The sequence below is a fragment of the Micrasema longulum genome, unplaced genomic scaffold (assembly GCF_059751315.1).
Source record: "Micrasema longulum isolate JH-2025_06_02 unplaced genomic scaffold, ASM5975131v1 h1tg002168l, whole genome shotgun sequence".
NCBI classification, from domain to species: Eukaryota; Metazoa; Arthropoda; class Insecta; order Trichoptera; family Brachycentridae; genus Micrasema; species Micrasema longulum.
The window spans coordinates 47948-67343 of NW_028279333.1; the positions used below are offsets into that span (position 1 = coordinate 47948).

Below are 19396 nucleotides of genomic sequence, written 5' to 3' on the forward strand. Positions count from 1 at the left end.
TTCTAATGAAATTCCCTACTTTCTTCGACGGCGGAACCGACATGAATATCGACAAAACCTTTGATTAATTTGAAAGCGCAGTAAAAATGCACGGATATTTTACGAATTCGGATCTTTTTAAAAGCGAGTAAGTATGCTGAGATTTTGTCTAGTATTTCAATAATTTCGGTAATGACGGGCAATCATAATTACATTTGAAAAATTCCCAGATATTTTCCCATACAATCACTCTTCGATTCTTACCATCGCCATCGGTCTATGCAAAATCTGCAGATTTTTTGCCGTCTCTGACCGGTCGCCCCACTGCTAAATGTATTTTGCGGCCTCCAATATTTTAATACCTAAGAGTTTTATCCAAAGTCATACGGATGCATGAATGGTATCTGTATTTTTTTCAATGGAATAAACGATTTCCTCTCTGGGCAGGTAACGGTTACAATATTGGAAAGGTTCTCTAAAATGTAAGGGTTTCAATCTGGCATCGGTAAAAAGTCAAATGGATTTCCGCGACTTGTAAGTGGAAGAATTGTCCCGCCCGAGACCCGCGACGTCACATGAATAAATGGATGAAAGCTGCTTCAAAACATAAATCAAAATACGCCATTCCCCGCCCCGCGGGTGAGGGGGAGAGGACTTTTCACCGAATGCCTTTTCTGTAAAAGCACTTCGATTTATTGCCATATTATGTACCTTTTTAATATATGGGTTCAAAGATATACATACTTACGCAAATATACCTAGATATAACCTTGAAGTATGCACAAGTATATATTTTAAATTACTTGCGTATGTACCTACAGACGATTCCAATTTATAATAAACTTTGCTGTTGTGTGCGTGGCAGAAAGCTTTCAAATAAAATATTATCATGTGTCTACTAATGCCACTAACACAAACGAAATGTGTGTGTTCACTTGTTTCACCGACAGACACTGGCACATTATAATATCTGCTGCCTTGGCTTAACTAGCATTTTCCCCATTTCTCAGAGACAAATCATCATTATTGTTATCAAAAACATTTTTCACTTTGTGGTATGACATTTTACACTTATTTGTTAAATTTTTGCTATATTATAAGAAAATGAATTAATGTACACAATTCTACGCCAGTTCTCATTTTTATTGGAAATATTTTGGGAACTGTATAAGTATTTTTTCCTAGAGTTTAATTTCAGTTTTTTACTCAAAATATTGTCAATTAAATTTAGTTCATTTATTGAAAGCAATACTCTTTATAGTATTTAATTCTAAGTCAAAATTATTTTTATTTAGTGGTATTGAAGTAAGCCGATGTATCATAGAATGGAAAGCAGAGTGTTTATGTGATAAAGGATGATTAGAAGATTTATGGATGACCGTATCTGTATATGTCGGTTTTATAAATATTTTAAATTCAATTTTATTTTTTGTATTAATTAAAGTTAAATCTAAAAAGTTAAGTTGTGAATTTGATTCAATTTCTAAAGTAAATTGTATTTTCTGATGGAAGGAATTTAATAAATTTAAAAATGAATCTAATTGACGATCTGATCCAATCCATATACAGATCACGACATATTTTCTCCACAATAAAACATTGTTTAAAAAGGAGATTTACAATCAAAAATTAAATTTTCTAAATAATTTACAAAAATATCAGCAATTATTGGACTTGTTGGGGTAGTAGTAGGTAGGTAGTAACCTCGAAACCGGTCGAAGTGTAATTAAAAAAAATAAAGTGGTTTATACAAATTTATCAACAAATCATTATAATTACAAAAGTCTGAAACCAAATGTCGGACTGCCATTTTGCCTTAGAGGTCCCGAGGTTCGAACCCACTATACCCCAACTTGATTACCATTTTCTAATAGTGAGTTATTAACTCGTTGAAAATTGCCACCAAAATTGAAATATTTAGGTAAATTATAAAAACGCTGTTTCTTTTATTAAAAAAAAGCATCAATAACGTTTTTTTTATTATTTGCTAAACATAGTTATAGATACTTGTATCTTAAATCTGATATTTTTTAATCACAAATGAAATGTTAAATTAGGAACCAACAAGTCAAACGGGCAGAAATTTAAATGAACCACACTGCTAACAAAACCGTACAATCAAATAATGACTTTAGTTTTCATAGCAAACTGATTGACCTGACCGACTGCCCATTTTTATCAACAAAATCGGCCATTCTCATACTCAGATAAAAATTATTCGATTATATTGACGTTAGATAATATCCATCAGAACATCACAACGGATTTTTTCCGAAAGTATTTATTTATAAGTGATGTACCATAATTATTCGTTTCAATTAGCTTCGATGACAATATCTAAAACCGATCTTCATTTATATTAAAGAAAATGTATCTATGCATCTGTTTCGGATTCATTTTCTTTTATTCAAGTGTCGAGCCATTCCTTCCTTTGATTCCGGTGGTCCTTGTTTTGAATCCCAATGTACCTACTTCTCCCTGGCGGCGAGTCAAGAAAGCAACGCGTGACAACACAACAAAAAACCGTACCGCGAACAACAACGAAAACCGTACCGCGAGCGTGACAGTGATTTCGAATCACCAACATATAAGAAAACATGCAAAGTGACCAGTGCAAACGATAACGGTGTCTTTCTGGACCAGCGCCAAAGGGAGGAAACCGTAAGTCCTTACTCCTTTCATTAATTCCAGGATTGACACTGAAAACCATAACGTCAATTAGTTTACCTAAAATCAAACGTTCCCTGTTTTCTTCGATCACGCGTATCGCGAGAGGGCAGGCCTTGTTTACAGTCCCGAGGTCGAAGGTGTCGAGCATCCAACAGTATCGGTAAAATTTATATTTAAATACAAAAACTTCCATTTATAAAAACTCATATTTAAATATAAGTTATAAACTTTTTGAAGACCCAAACTTATATTTTCTTTGGTGTTATGTTATTTTTCGACACCAATCTTTAAAGAAATCCAATTTAAAAAATCAGGTCTTGATTTGAAGAATGACACACCACTGCATATTATGTTTTTGTTATAAATTTATTCTTAACTTGTATAACGAACATTGTGAATTTTGTTTCTTGCAGAACCTCGTTTGAAATTATCTTAAAAGAAATTTTATTTTAGATTACTATAATTACGTCTCCTGTATGCCGACTTAACAAATCACATCTGACAGACGGGTATGTTTGTATGCGTGAAAATAATTTGAGCTATTTTTTATTTTGTCCACGGTTTTTAAAAATGCCTATTAATTATATTGTTCTGATAATTATTACAACCAATACAGTGTAAAGTTTTTGCAAATCGAGTTTTGTAGTATTTCCAGTAAAAATAAAGATAATAATCGCAAATATTCATCAAAATTGATAGAAGCGCCATCTACGAAAACTGAGTTTAATATTTTCGTTTCGAATCACCTTGAAGAATCTGATAAAATTCAATGGTTGTGTAACGATGCTGGTGATATTTTTGTTTCTGGAAGTAGGTTCAATTTAATACAATTCGAAAACAGAAAACTTTAAGAGCGGAAAGTCGGACACTCTAAAGTATATTATTAGGGCTTCTAAATCATAAAGTGGGGAAAGTTCTGATCATGGAACATTTAAATAAGATATCCGAACCTTAGGAATTTGATAAAGTGAATAAGTTACTACATACATAATTTACTCACATTCATACATCAGGTCCAACATCGTTTGTACAGGGAGCGGCATTGTTTCCTACATCCCTAGTTTTGTAAGTGGATAAATAATGAACAGCTGATCGAGGTACAACAAATTAATATTTATTTTTAAAAACTGCAATACGGGAAATGTTATCTTTTGTTGTTTTGATAAGAACGACATACACGTGGTGTCCGTCAGTTTAAGAACACTCCCAGGAGATCTCTGAAGCGTCACATAAGTCTCTGGAGCATTTCTTAGGGTGGACGATAACCACAGTTCGTTTCCCTCTTCAAAAAAGTAGAGCGCGATGATTCCGTTTTGTGACAAGAAGTATACGTCCACATCATGTTTGCAACTGACAGTACTGATACAAGCCCAGCTGTCTACACATATCTGACGATCGGTGTCCCATTCCCACCCTCGTAAGACCGATCCTCGCTTCGCACAAGCCTATTTAAACTACGGAGATAGCAATACCATATCCCGTATTTAGAGAAATAACAAATTGTGTAATAATGGAATGAACTTCTATAAAACCATCATCATAATTTCCCTATCCGCACCAAGCGGCGCCTTCTCCGGTTGCAGTGTATCTTAATAATTTATGTTACGTAGAATGTGAGGTGATCACTATTGCGCTTCAGGTGCAAATCCATGAATAATAAAATATAGCGGCGTAAAACTACATTTGAAATCAATATTTCATGTCTACACTGCTGAGAGAATCGAACCTAGGACCTCAAGCGTGGTAGCCGAATGCGCCAAATACTACACTACGAGTCAAAAATTCTCGTCGAGGAATGTGTTTCTTTTCCACACACATAACTGTATTCTTCATACCCTTGGACACAGACAAAAAGCTACTTATTTTATGTCAAATGTTAGGATTACTTCGTGGAGCTATAATCTAAAATATCGCACTTACATCTTCACGAATGACAAGCCATAAACTCTGTAAATGCTTTGAATTCCGTATTCTCATATGAAAAAGGTTTCGCTGTTGAAATATACATATTTATATATATTTACATATGAATATCTCGATTGAAATTAAAGTAATTAGGTAGGTATCTAAGTTTAAAAAATATGTGAATTGTTAACTTAGATGGAAAAAACGTACCGTATCTCAAATGTGAAAAACTTGATGACAAGTTTAACTGATTTTGAGTGTAATTTTTCGTTATCAGGCTTGTCGAATAATAAAAAAATGTGTTTCTTGAAAGAATACAGGGTAAAACTATGAAATATCAAATAATCCCTAAGGACATAAATTGTACTTTCACAGGATTCAGAGATAACAATTAGTTATGATGAGAATCCCATTGGAAACTTTCAGGGAGTGGTGCGCGAGTTGTAATATTATTTGGATGTGTACGTTCGTCAGCTGTTGGAACACACGAACACAGCGCGGATCCGGGATAAGTTGAAGACATTTGGCGGCTCTGAAACTCATTTACATTAATATGTTCATTATCAAAAGGTTTCCACTATTATATCTTCTCAAATTGCCTAACTTAACCGCGATATGCAGATGTATAAAGATCACCCGAAACTTAACACTCGTGGTTCTGTTTATTTTACTTACAGAAAGTTCTCGATTCAATTTAATTAAAATTATTTAGAATACAAAGATTCTTATTTCAGGTTATATCATACACATTTGTTTTAATTTCTACTCATAACAGTAATGTTTTATACATAATACGTGTATATTCCTGGATACTAACTAGGTAGATATATTTAAGCCTTCGTTCGTGGCTTTCTTTTGAGGTTTCTTAATTTCTCTGGCATTATGTCTCTAAAGACGCGTAATTATAAACATTCTATTACGCGTAATGTATTTTTAATGTTAGATTGGGGATTCCACAAAAATTAGACATATTTTTATTTGGCGTCTATCTAGTATTGATTATTTTTTAGTGACATATTATAATATACATAATACGCACGTCTGTTTCGTCGTGCAGTGGCCCGAGCATTTACCTAGCATGCACAAGGTCCCGGGTTTGTTGTATAACTATTTTTTATTATTTAGACTGTATTTATTAATGTTTTTTGCGCTTCATGTCTCGACGAAGAGACGGGCTCGAAACCGGTGGACATTGAAAAGTCGGTAAGTGGTTGTACATATATAAACCATATTTACTAACGTTGATTGTCAAGTAATGTTACACAGTGCGTAAAGCGGTCACTCAATCGAGCCTATGACAGGTTTTAAGTTCTGTTAATTCCTAGGATTCTATACTTATCTAAAATAATTAGCTAATTGTGGCTTTTTAGGCTGTGCCTGTGTTAAGCCAAAATGATAAATAAAAATAATAAATACGTAGAAAATATACTAAATTAAAATAACACGTGGTACAATAGAACAGCGATTCAGAAAATTAGCATAAAAGTTGTAAAATATAAATTACACAAATTAAGTTACAGACATAAAAAAATATACAAAATAATAGAATCGTTGAAATCAAAAACGTAATTAGGAAGCTCGGTGCAACGAGAAATCAGACATAAAAATGTTTTCTTAAGCGCGATAAAAAATAGAGCATTTCATTGTAACGCGAAGTTTCTCGAAAATATATAAAAAAATAAATGAAAATGAACTACTTTGAATTGATTAAACAAAACCATTGAAATTTCATATTTAAGCATTTTTCACGTCACTCTCCCTTAAGAAAGGAGCGATAACACCGCTTGTTTCTTAAATACTCGCCTTAGCTGTAGGAACACGTCGACAGTACTGTTTGGTGATATTTTATTAACTGTTCTGAGGATCCTCAGCAGAGGGGAAAAGAACCAGACGTCGGTTCTAAAATTTCGAACAGCAAAGTCAGCATCGGTACGCAAGTTACGGTGAGGCACATTGAGGTTAATCCTTGCAAGGATATCACGGACATCTATATAGTAATATGATATGTTTTATTACATAACTAAAAAAAATATAAAAAAATAGTCAGCTATCGTCCATGTGCTAGTAAATAATTCAATCAGACTTAAGGCCCCCAATGAACAGACTGCGGACAACACAGTTTGACAATAATGAATTTTAAATATATTTTTTAAATGCAATCCAATTCGTAATCATATAAAATTTTAGTAAAATAATAATAAACCGCTTAAAAAAGAAATAAACCGCTTAAAAAATTGCCCTGATAAAATAATATTAAACGATCAAGTAACACACGTGCATTCTCCATTATTGTATCCATTAAAATACAAACAATGAAACTAATCGATAAGAACTTACTGCCGGGAATTTTTGCTTTCAAAGAATCACTTAATTACCCCCCGGGCCCGGAGACATATCTGTCTATGGAATTACCAACCAGCGGCCCTTGTTGTAGTTTTAATTAAATTTAAATACATGTAATTCAAATACATTTTCATTACAAAACTTCATAAAATTATATATTTTACACCAGTTTTTATTATATACATTCAAACAAAACTTATACTCTTATAATTGTTATTACCTTATACTTAAATGATTTTAATTTATATTCTTTTATTTACATAATTATATAAAATCATGATTTACAACCCCTGCTTGCACTTGTATATGACATAGAAATTTGTTTAGTCTCCCACCAGTCTGACGATGTCAGTCACGACGAAACCCGGTAACTGATAAATTTTTTTCAAACATTATAAATAAAAGTGGAATAAAACTATAAAGTATTTTTACTATTATAATTGAAATAAGAATAATATTTTAGGTGGACTCGATGATTGACGCGCGTCTATATTACCTGAGTACGAAATGTGTTTATTTTAAAAAACACATACATTTTATGAAAAATACTATTAGCAGTAGAAATCTACCAATTAAAAGTAATTAACTAATATTTTAGCAAACAGATTGATTAAGTTAACACGAATTTTCAATGAAAAATAGGATATTCATACGAAATATTGACGGCATCATGTATCTGTTGAAGACAGCATGTCGTTTTGTACAAATATGACGATTTTGTCTAAGAAATTTGCATGAGTTTTTTTTAACCTTTCCCTCACTAAGCATCCAAAAATTACACATGATCCGAACGGGGGGACCAAACGACCCCAGCGCCTACTTGTATATGGCGTCAGGAGAATAAAATGTTGGAAGTGTTTATGACCGTGCAATAATTTATTCATGTTTAAGTGTACACATATTTTACTCTTTCGTGTATTTTATTCATTTTTGTTAGTTTGCCGAATGCTTATGTACATAAAGTGAAATTGACCCTTGTATTATTTACGTCTTTTTTGTTTCAATTTAAAAAAAAAAACTATTTCAAAATTTAAAAACAAGGACAGGAAAATGCTTTTTTCTATTAATTTCACGATCACAAAATATTTACGGCAAACAGACTTAATAATACTTGAGTTATAGAATTAAAATTGGCCTATGGAGGATTCGAATCCTCCTCTTCGGTCCGGCTAGGTGAAAGAAAATTGGAATATTTCTATAAAATAACATACATTTATTTCGTGTTTCACAATTTCACGAAAATATCTTACTAACGATGGTACCTAAAAGTTTATTAGTAAATTTCGTTACGATTTTTTTTGTAAATGCGAGGGAATTCGCACGTTTGCGCGCAGCGCTCGAGACACTTAAATTTTCCTGTAATACAATGAATTTATGGCTTCGTAATGTATGTCTCGATTTAAGTTTGTTTCCGTCGATATGACCCTTGAGTTATGTATTTGCTGACCGTCATGACGACATTATCAGCGCCAGCGCGATCTCCGCAATCCCCTTCCCCGCCTGCGCCCGCGCCCCTCGGGGACGTGGACAGTTCCATCAATCAACTACCCCGCAGAGCGTGACGAGCCGATGTTCCGTCAAATAGGATCTAACCAGTGATGCTGATTTGACAAATGGATATGGGATATTACTGTGATTTGGAGGACATTCCGCGAGCTCTTTCGCACCCTTTTGTTAATGGCATTAGATTCCAAACTCTAAGCCTCGTCCTTTATTTCGCATAAATTAGATACCCATATGATCTTGCTTCAGGTACCTGTCCGTTTTGAAACAGATATAGAAAAAAGTAAACATATTTTTATTTCACAAAATGCTTTTCTATATGAACACCTCACTGAGCATAACTCGTGTCAAAGCATTCATTTACGTTATTTTTATACTTTGTTCTAGTAACAGTAGTTGATATCTACAATAATATATGCGCATACATACTGTAACGAGTTAATTTAGACATGTAGGTACTCTAATTAAAATAACCTCCGCCATTGACACTTTAAGTTTTGTTGCCTAATACCGGGATTTTGGATTTAAAATGGTGGCAACACCGGATTGCCACAAAGAGATTTCTGCCTTCAAGACGAGACAAGCAAAAAGGAAGCGCAGTAAACATGTAGTCGCAGCAATTTGATGGGCGTCTGCTATCAGGCGTAAGTAGTAATCTTTATTCATAATAGCGCGATATCCGAAATCGATTTTTTCTGACGAATTTTGTATTTTTGCATTAGGTTCGGCGGCCTACCCATGTAAATTCCATACTTCCAACCATAGAATTAAGAATAGTCCAGAAACCGCATACGCACTTCAAACAGAAGGCGACTAAACTACTCATAAATGAGTAGGTTTACGTTTTGATCCATTAGTTTCTTTGTAGATGTAGCTTAGTGCGCAACTCCTGATTTGAATTCAACTATGCCGTGTTGTGTCCTTTTAAAGTGTAGAAACACTGCTAGGATCTTAATAAAACAGAATGAAACCACATTTCATGTGTAATTAGCAAATAAATGTGTATGTAGCAAATGCATTACTTAAAAATTGAATTATTTTTCCTTCTCTCAGATTGTCAAAGAAACAAAATAAACATTTCGTTAGTGTTGCTAGGATAGTATTTTTTTTACCCTACTTGGCTCATCTAATGAGAGAACTAATGAAAATTGGGCCTCGGATTTAACAACTCTGTGGGGAACATTTGACCGACATTATCTTTAAAACATCAAATATTATTTAACATGACATAAAAATATCCCTTTTATGAAAAATAAAAGTTCATTAATTCAATAACACTTATTAAATGTTTCATGTTTTTATTTTTCTTTTCACGTACTCGTATTTAAAATTATATAAACTCTTATAAATAAACAACTACAATAGTGTAAGTTACTCTCCAAGCACAAGAGTTAGTCTCTTTGTTTGGAGAGTTACAGTGATAACATTTACTAGATGTGTAAAAGTAGATATGTTTGGAATTTTACAAAAACATGTACTTTTTATGAAATTTATTAATAAAAAAAGACTCTTTACTTATCTACTCTGTTGTGTCAATCAATATTTCCGCGTGCACAATAAAATTTTAGAGAAATTAACAGATTGCTTTTTTTAACCTTACATTTGTGTTGTGATTATACTTTTCCCCGGCGTGCACAATATTACCCGGCGACATCACGAATGCGCGCGGCGAAAGTGGGGCAAAGTGGGGGGTGATTTTTGGATACAGTCCGATGTATTCAAATATGATTCTACGCTCCTTCTGGACTATTCTTAATTCTATGTTCCCAACCTTATTTCTCGTATCATCAATTTTGAATATGAAATCATGAAGAACCACCTTAATTCATGTGGGCATATTCCACCGTCAATTTGCCGATTTGAAGGTCGAAATTGTCACAGGACGAGCATGTCAAATGGGGAAACGTTCAATGTGGATTGACTCCTAATTTGTGCTCTGAATTTCGCAAGCATAATCATTCAATGATGCTTCAACGAGATATCTCAGATGTTTTACTTGGAAAGCTGGAGAGATAATTCTGGAGGAGTTCTCCATAAAACAAATATTCCCGAGGAACAATACTAATCTATCTTAGACCATGTGCTTCATCATTCAAAGTAGACGGAGAACGCCAATGTCTTTCACCTTGACGACATGCTGTTTTTACTTATCTTTCCAATTGAAATTCATTCGTAGATTTCATTATGTAGCAATTTATTTGACACTTTACATACATATACAATAAATATACATATAAGGGCGGGCATATTGCCTTAAGGCAATTTTTTCCTACCTACCCAAACCGTTTAGTTTGAGAAAATTATAAATACATGGACATATTGAATCTTACTATTTTATACAAAAACTAAAAACAAAGATTAACAAAAAAATAAATAAAAAATAAATAAAAATAACACCATACTATGAAGAGAGGAGAGGGGATGGAAAGGAAAGAAGGAGGATAAAGGAACAATTTAAATATTTAGATCACATTTCAATCTTGACTTAAATGTAAATAAAGAAAGGGGCGACTCTAACATTAGTGAGTAGATTATTCCACAATCGAGCGGCTACTACTGTGAAAGAGGAGGCAAGAAAATTAGAGCGATGACAGGGTATTAAAAGGGTTCTCTCGTTACTAGAACGAAGAGATAGTCCGTGTTGTGAAAGAGGTTGGATGAGCTCTCTCAGATAAACAGGCGAAGTGGGATTATTAAAAATATTGTGAAGAAGTGATAGAATGTGAAATTCTCATGTTAAAATGAGTATTTATTTGATAAAATCCTCATACATGATTTTGTAGTCTTCATCTTCGTTAAAAAATGCCATGGTATATTTTCTAGATTTAATAATTACATATTTTGGACAGGTCAAGTCACTATCGAATTAATTAATATAATTTACTAGCGGACCCGACAGACGTTGTCCTGCTCGAACGTTGGCTTGCCTAACGTACTCAAAACATTGTTGAAAATTATTTGAGTTTATTCGAAATTTATTGATTCTATCAAAAAAAGTTTACGTTTAGTTGAAACTTAAGTATGAAATAATTTGAGAATAAATTTGATTTACGTATGAATGCTAGATCACCAAATGTCTTGCAACTACAAAGCGCATGTAAGGATGAATTTCTAAAGAATTAAAAATGGTTACAATAAATTTAAAACAAATCATGTATCGGACTAGTGGGGATGGAAGTAGGTATGTTGTTTTAATTATAAAAATGAGGATTGTACAGATTTTTCAACCCTTACTGAAAAACTCTGGAAATATTTAGTTTTCGAAAAATAGGTTTACTTTTTTAAATGCTCTGCAGAGTAAATAGGTTTACTTGTGGCGATACGAGTTTAAATGCTCTGCAGAGTAAATAGGTTTACTTCTGGCGATACGAGTTTAAATGCTCTGCAGAGTAAATAGGTTTACTTGTGGCGATACGAGTTTAAATGCTCTGCAGAGTAAATAGGTTTACTTGTGGCGATACGAGTTTAAATGCTCTGCAGAGTAAATAGGTTTACTTGTGGCGATACGAGTTTAAATGCTCTGCAGAGTAAATAGGTTTACTTGTGGCGATACGAGCTTAAATGCTCTGCAGAGTAAATAGGTTTACTTGTGGCGGTACGAGTTTAAATGCTCTGCAGAGTAAATAATAATATTAAATGTAAAATTGCTTAAACGCGGTCCTCTTATCGGGTGCGTCGGTTGATTAGAAAAACTATCCTGGCATTGAGAATTGAGACTCCCCGGAGGACCAAAATAATTTTTGCGTAAGATCAATAAAAAAGAGCTAGGAAAATCTCTCAGGTAAGTGAGTCTTTGCCAATGGATGTAGAGAAGTTCGGACGAGGGATGGGGGCACTTTTGCAAATTGACGACCCCATCGCATCGTATCTACGCGAATATTTTAAACTTCATATCGTAGCAAAGTTTACGATTCGGCTTCGTCCGAGATTTGAATTCAGATATAGGTAACGAAAAATTATTTCGTGTTTTAAGTTGAATAAAATACTCGCATATAAATGAAAAAAAAATGTTTTTGGAGTTCTCGATGTTGCCGAGTTATAAATAAAAAGTAAATACAATGAAAAGCGTAATATGCGAATTGTGCAGTTTTTAAATCTCAGAACTGTAATTTAATATGTACTTACTACCGTGATGGCACATCCATCGATCGTCCAGTTCATCAGTCGGCCATCTACATATTACAAGTTCAGGGATACTGGAAAAATTAATATATTAATAATCACACAAAATCTAATATTGTGGATTTGTGCATGATTATTAAAATATTTTTTTAATCGATGTTTAGTGATTGCGTACATTGGCAATATGACTGCTATTTAGCATTTTAGCGAGTTTATTAAAACATGCATTTTGAATATTTTTGAAGTGTCCCAAGCAATATTAACATTTAGTTCTGTAGAAGTTTTTCGCCATTATATTTCGGCATTTTGCAGTCACCCGAGGAGTGCATCAGAAAGAGGGGAAAATTTTACATAAAACTGCATACTTAACTTCAAATTAGTTTTTGCGGACTCGTCTGACTGGATGACCGACATATTATGTGGTGAAGGTACATTTTCCATTCCTTAAATCGATTTATTTTTAAACCTTTGAGTATAATTGCTGTTACTATTTTGAATACCCGGCGTATATTGTAAATTTCAGGACAGAGAACTCAGAACTCAGGCCGCTCGTAAAATATATATATCAATATTTTCACATCCAAGCATTTGAGCGATTCAGTCAGTTAAAAATATTTAAACTATCGTAATGTTTAAATATACTTAAAGGTTTAAAAAATAAATAATAAAAAAACGAAATATTAAAATACTGAGTTTTCACAATTTCAATGTTAATCAGTATATTATTATTTTTCTTTTCAAATACTCATTTTTTCAAATCATTTTAATACTTCTAAAAGCCTCACGTATCAAGTTTTACTACCAGGTTTCATGAATCTCCTGCAAATAATGCGATATTTGTTTTGATTAATTTTTATTTTCCATAGTTACTCGTATAAAAAACAAACTAACAATTATAAACAATTTCAAAAAGCATTATATTATATGATTCCCACAAACTTTATACATAATTATACTTATCTTAACTTTAACGGTTTTATTAGTTATAAATTTCGTACCTGCATTGGTCATAAAATTATACATATGATATAGACATTTGAGTATAATTGCTGTTACTATTTTGAATACCCGGCGTATTTGGTAAATTTTAGGACAAAGAACTCAGAACTCAGGCCGCTCATAAAAAATTATCAATATTTTCACATCCAAGCATTTGAGCGATTCAGTCAGTTAAAAATATTTAAACTATCGTAATGTTTAAACATATTTAAACGGTTAAAAAATAAATAATAAAAAAACGAAATATTAAAATACGGAGTTTTCACAATTTTAATGTTAATCAGTATTTTATTATTTTTCTTTTCAAATATTCGTTTTTTAAAAACATTTCAATTCTTCTAAAAGCCTCACGTATCTCGTATTGGTTTACAACCACCATCAGGAATTTCCTAAAAAATATTTCGAGATTTGCTTTGATTAATTTTTATTTTCCATAGTTACTCATATAAAAAAACAAACTAACAATTATAAGCAGTTGCAAAAAGCATTATATTATATGATTCCCACAAACTTTATATATAATTATACTTACTATATACTTAAACTTAACTTTAACGGTTTTATTAGTTATAAATTTTGTACCTGCATTGGTCATAAAATAATACATATGATATAGACATTTGGTTGGCACTCCAGTCCTCCCGATCTGTTGGTACTAATTTCTAAACTTTTAAATATCATTTAAGAGTAAGATAATGTAGTATTTTAAAAACAATACACCACTCCAAAATAATTTGTTGGGTTTCTTAAGAGTAACACATTACATAATTTATTTTCAATTGATTTGCGGGAACTTGAGAAGTTTAGTCAAGGTAGATTCAATTTGGGGCATTTGCTTCTTTTTGTGCCTCATTATACTAGTGGGGTCGGTATATTCGTAAGTATTGCTCTCATAATTTCTAGCTACTGCCCCATTCACGAATGTTAGTAGCTGCAAAAGATCCCATTGGCCATTATTTTCTTCCAACTGTTTGCAAATTGATTGGATGAAAAACGTTTCGTTCCATTCCGCCCAGGATACGAAATCTAAAAAGAAATCATTATTTTAGTTCATATTTCTACCGATCTGAAAATATTCTTCAGAGGGTTGAAGCGATAATTGATCCAATAACACAATTAAGTTATTTAATTCATATATATTTTCGCATTGAATTTGCATTAAAGGATACTGTTTTGTAAAATATGGAAAATTTATGCAGTAAAAAAACATCCAAACAAAAAAAAAATTTCGTAAAAATAATTGTGATATTCGATTTGCGATTAAAATAGGGGTTGAAGAAAACATGGCTGCAGTGCTCAAGATTTTTTAAATTTTATTTGTTTATTGATACCTTTTATCAAAATACAATTTAACGTTCACTTTGCCCAGCTAACAAGGGTACATACCCCGTTCCAAGCTAGGCAAATACATTCTAATATATGATAATAGTTAACAAATTAATAGAGAGCACGAACAAATAAAATATAAACTTATTCATATACACATTTTGATACATATACAAATATACATACACATATTTCCATATATATATACACACACACATACATAAACCCATACACACATTCATCATACACATACATACATTCATCAAAACATAGACAATTTATTTATGCGAAACTTCATGGTTGCCATCTATAAATATTTTTTTTTTAAGTATTCCTTATTTTTATATTTTATTTTCGACATCCAGTAAGCATATCCAATCCGTGGCATGCATCAACTTTTCTGACTCCCTACGACCAATGTCATGAAAGAGCGAGGTCAACACCTTCCGCAACTTGACATCACTCCCGTCTTTCCACGATTCTAGCAAAAGGTTATGGACATTTTTGCCTACGTAATAGTGTTGTCTCGATGCCAAAACAGTGTTGACCCCTTCAATTAGTATCAGATCCCTATTAGAGTATCTTGTATTATGGTTGTGGTTGACGCTTGGGTAAATGTCTCTATTTATGTGTGTAACTACCTACCGTTCTCAATATATACTGTTGAATAATATTTAGTACTCTAAATTCTTTGAAGAGCAAGTCACTTGGATAACCAAATGTTTTTTTAAAAATTACTCGGATTAAAGATTTCTGTGCAATTGCTACAGGTTCAAGGGCGGTTTTTGTGCAATAATAATAATAATAATAATAATTATGGATAACTTATATAGCGCCATTTTCGTAATAAAATACCTCAAGGGCGCTTTACATGGTGATTCTATTGTTAAGTTAATTTAATTGAAGCTTTTAAATTTGTAATTTGATTAAAATAATTTATTTTGTTGTCACGTGCTACGGATTTATTCAAATGCCCCTAACCAATTAGACCGTAAGTCAACACAGAATTTACCAGTGCATGATATAGGTATTTCAAGTCCGGGACTTTAGGTTTTATCCTAAGTGGGATGAAAAAATGTATTAAGCGCTTAATTTTTGTAGTTATGGTTTCAACTTGTTCATCCCACCTCAAATACTGGTCTTTAGTTATTCCAAGATATTTTATACTTTCAACACTACTCAGTTTTTTGCAGTTGCAATTTACCATTACTGAACAATTATGTAGTTGAAGTTTGTGAACTTCATTAGGTTGCCCGGCGGAAGTTGCACTAAAACGTATGAACTTTGTTTTATCCGAATTTAAAGTCAACACGTTTTTGTCAAGCCATTTTTTAATATAACTTAGGTCAATACTTGCTTTTTTATGAGTTTTGACCAAGTTGATGCGCTATAAATTATAGCTGTATCATCTGCAAATGAAATGATTTGCCCAAGTGACGGCTTGTTACAAAGTTTGTTAATATATATCAAGAACAGCAGTGGTCCAAAAGTGCTCCCTTGTGGAACACCAAATGAGAGCTGAGCAGGTTCGCTTAAGTCACTGCCCACTTTCACCTTCTGAAATCTTCCACTAAACATAGCTGTTAAACCATTTATATAACTGCCTTGGATTCCTAAATTATTTAACCTTTTAAATAGAATTTTATGTGATCATATGTGGTCATATGGGTACTAATATTTACTTAGATCAGTTGAAATGTTTAACCACCGAGTTCACTTTTTAAAAATAAATAAGAATATCTTAGACTCGCAATGAAAGGACAGAAAAAAGGGCAAATACGAAAAGAAAGAAGAAATAACCCAAAAGGATACTAACTACTAACCTTCTACAGTAGAATACATGGTGAGTATATCAGCGTGCGATGGCAGTGTAAAAACTTCTCCGGAACCGCTTCCGTCTGTGTACACTCGATTCCCCCCATCGAGAGATTCTCCTCGACACGCCTTTAGCAAATACACAAATATTATTAGCTGACACCAGAAATTAAATGGGGATCGATTCTCCCGTCTGTTGATTTTTGTGGTTGTGTTGGGAAAAATTGAAGAAATATGGATGTTTAAACATGGGCAAGGTGGATGTTACAGTGTGTAAAGTGACTGATGAACCCTGTAAATGCCTAGGCTTCCGTATTCCTTCCTACATTTTTTTCTCCATCTCTGTTGCATTATTTATTTTATTTTATTTTATTTTATTTGGGATTTTTACAGCTATTACATAAACAAAATAATTAGAAAAATCTTAACAATACTAAAGCCAATTAAAAAAATCCACTGTAAATATAATGACACATAATATATAAGAAAAGAAGTTTAGTAATTGTATTTGTGTGACGTTTGTATTCATGTGTATGTGAATGTGTGTATGCGTGAATGAATGAGGGAGAGGATACATGTGCGTGTGGGAATGAATGAGGGAGAGGGTGCGTGTGTATGTGTATTATATTAATCTTAATAACTTTCTAGGGGCTGAAAAAAAATCCAGCCCTTATCTAGAAACATTTGGTTGGACAAACGCAAAATATTGTTAAGTTATCGAAAATATACGAAGAAATATCAAATAATAATAATATTTAATGCTATTTCGATGACAATGTGGTTTTATTAATATTTTAGATTTCATGATCTTGGCGTTGCTTTTTATTTAGACGTTACATTTGATCTACTTTGAATGGTTATCGAGTAGAAGATGTGATTTTTTTGTTAATAACAATTCCAGGGATTTAAATCTGAAGAAAAATATTGTAAGTCTACCTTAAAAATACTTTTAGAAGATAATTTTGTGTCGAACTAAACTTTTTCATTATTACAGGGACGAAAATATGAATAAGAATGTATGCTAATTTATTTTATCGATGGAAATTTTTCATACACACCTTACCAAACTTAAAACAAACAGATTGTGCAAAAACTATTGATATTTTCAAAAATGAAATAGTTATTGTTACCTGAATAATGAAAATCTTAGGAACACCGACTAGTTTTGTATTTTGTAGAAATGGGTCCGTTAGATATCTCTTTGGATACATCCTGTCGTTGGCACACAGTACTCCATTATTCCTACCGTGGGTCATCACTACTATCACAATACAACTCACATCAGCGGACGATTTTTTGCTCACTGCAACAGAACAGTAACCTATTCTAATAAATAAGAAGAAACCCTTTTGAGAAGGAAATGTAGACAAGTCTCGGCTTTACGGGGCTTTCAATATATACGAGTATATATAAATGCTAAAGGTATTTTATAAAATAATATTTTGGATTTTTAGTAAGGATTTCTTATCCATATTTTTATATGTAATAGGTACGTTGTATTTACATCAATTTGTATAATTATGATCATGTTTCTATCAGCACTTGATGTTGCATAGGGCACTGCATTAGTGTACGAAATGCAGCGTTCGATAACACAAATGTAAGGTTTCATATTTATCAAAATTTACATAAAATTCAATAATCTAATCCATATTTTTATTTCTTTGCATTTATTGAATTTTTATTCCTTCTAGTTTTTAAATGGATTTCCTTTTTTTCTCTTTTACATTTAGTTAAAACAACTGACATTTATTAAGAACGCGTGAAACGTGTATTATGTATTTAAACCATAACTAGATCTAGTAGATACCTGGATTATTTTACCTTCTTGAATAATAGCGCAAATTTGGTCTACAGTTAGATCTTGAAAGAGATTTGTACTAAATCCTAAATAATTCTTCAGACAGTTTTCCATTCTCTCCCCATCCTTATTATTTTCATTTATCTCAAGTGCATAATCCTGTTCAAATTTAAAATGATCAAATATTATTCCTATTTTCTCTCTTTGGTCATCAAGTTTGTAGTAACGTTCGAGATCTAGAGAAACCGCGCCGTTAGACAGAGTCTCTTTGATTTCGTTTGCGGGAGTTTCAATATTTTTTGGAGGATCTTCATTTCTTTCAACGAAAACCTCGGCATCCTCTGTCGATAGATGATTTTTAACTTGCGGAGTTGTCGCCTCGGTTCTTTTTTTTCCCTTTCGTCTGGAGAATGTTCTAGAAATATATTGACAATTGAGGTGTATCCTTTTTCAAGTCATTACGAAATAATACAACAAAAACTGTTGCGCAGAAATAATAACTGAATAAAAAATACCTTTTAAATCGTGTAATCAAAGAGTCACTACCATCTGTATTTGATTTCTCCATTTTAAACGTACTTAACATAAATACATGTAACCAATTTAAACGAAATTTTCTGCTATTGCGCAAACACTGTGTTGAATGTCACTACTGATAAATGTTGAAATAAATGCGGACTTATCAGATTTGATCGGGCAATATTAAATAGGGGAGAATGTTGACAACATTAATATTGATAATTAGGTTTTTTGTAACGTCAATGTTATGTTTATTTTAATATAAAACGATTAATGAATTCGATTTTTCTAAAAGACATGTTATATGATATATTCATAGATAAAAAAATCGTAAAAAAAGATAATATGAAAACCTAGGCGTACGAATTATTATAAATCTGACTCTAAGACCTCGGGAAGCTGGCGCCGATAAGG

General features: G+C 32.5%; 1 protein-coding gene across 2 annotated transcripts; it reads right to left on the reverse strand.

Annotated features, from left to right (window-relative positions):
• Nucleotides 1-13387: 13387 nt before the first annotated feature.
• Nucleotides 13388-19118, reverse strand: LOC148272890 (caspase-1-like). 2 transcript variants are annotated; one of them, XM_088239438.1, is made up of 5 exons: nt 18979-19118; nt 18487-18878; nt 17793-17965; nt 16671-16791; nt 13388-14547 (listed from the first exon to the last, which is right to left on the reverse strand). In XM_088239438.1, the coding sequence occupies exons 1-5, from the start codon at nt 19047-19049 to the stop codon at nt 14297-14299; spliced, it is 1008 nt and encodes a 335-aa protein (XP_088095564.1). In that variant the 5' UTR covers nt 19050-19118; the 3' UTR covers nt 13388-14296. The 2 variants fall into 2 exon arrangements, with proteins under 2 accessions (XP_088095564.1, XP_088095565.1); XM_088239439.1 differs by lacking the exon at nt 18487-18878 and having other exon boundaries at nt 18979-19100.
• Nucleotides 19119-19396: the final 278 nt, after the last annotated feature.

Bases quoted from the DNA above. Each gene is read 5' to 3' on its own strand.
- LOC148272890 (XM_088239438.1), bottom strand. From the start codon at position 19,049: ATGTTAAGTACGTTTAAAATGGAGAAATCAAATACAGATGGTAGTGAC. The intron at 17,966-18,486 runs GTAAAATAATCC...GTTCTGTTGCAG, and splicing joins TTGCGCTATTATTCAAGAAG to TGAGCAAAAAATCGTCCGCT. The intron at 14,548-16,670 runs GTTAGTAGTTAG...ATTTCTTTTTAG, and splicing joins CATGTATTCTACTGTAGAAG to ATTTCGTATCCTGGGCGGAA.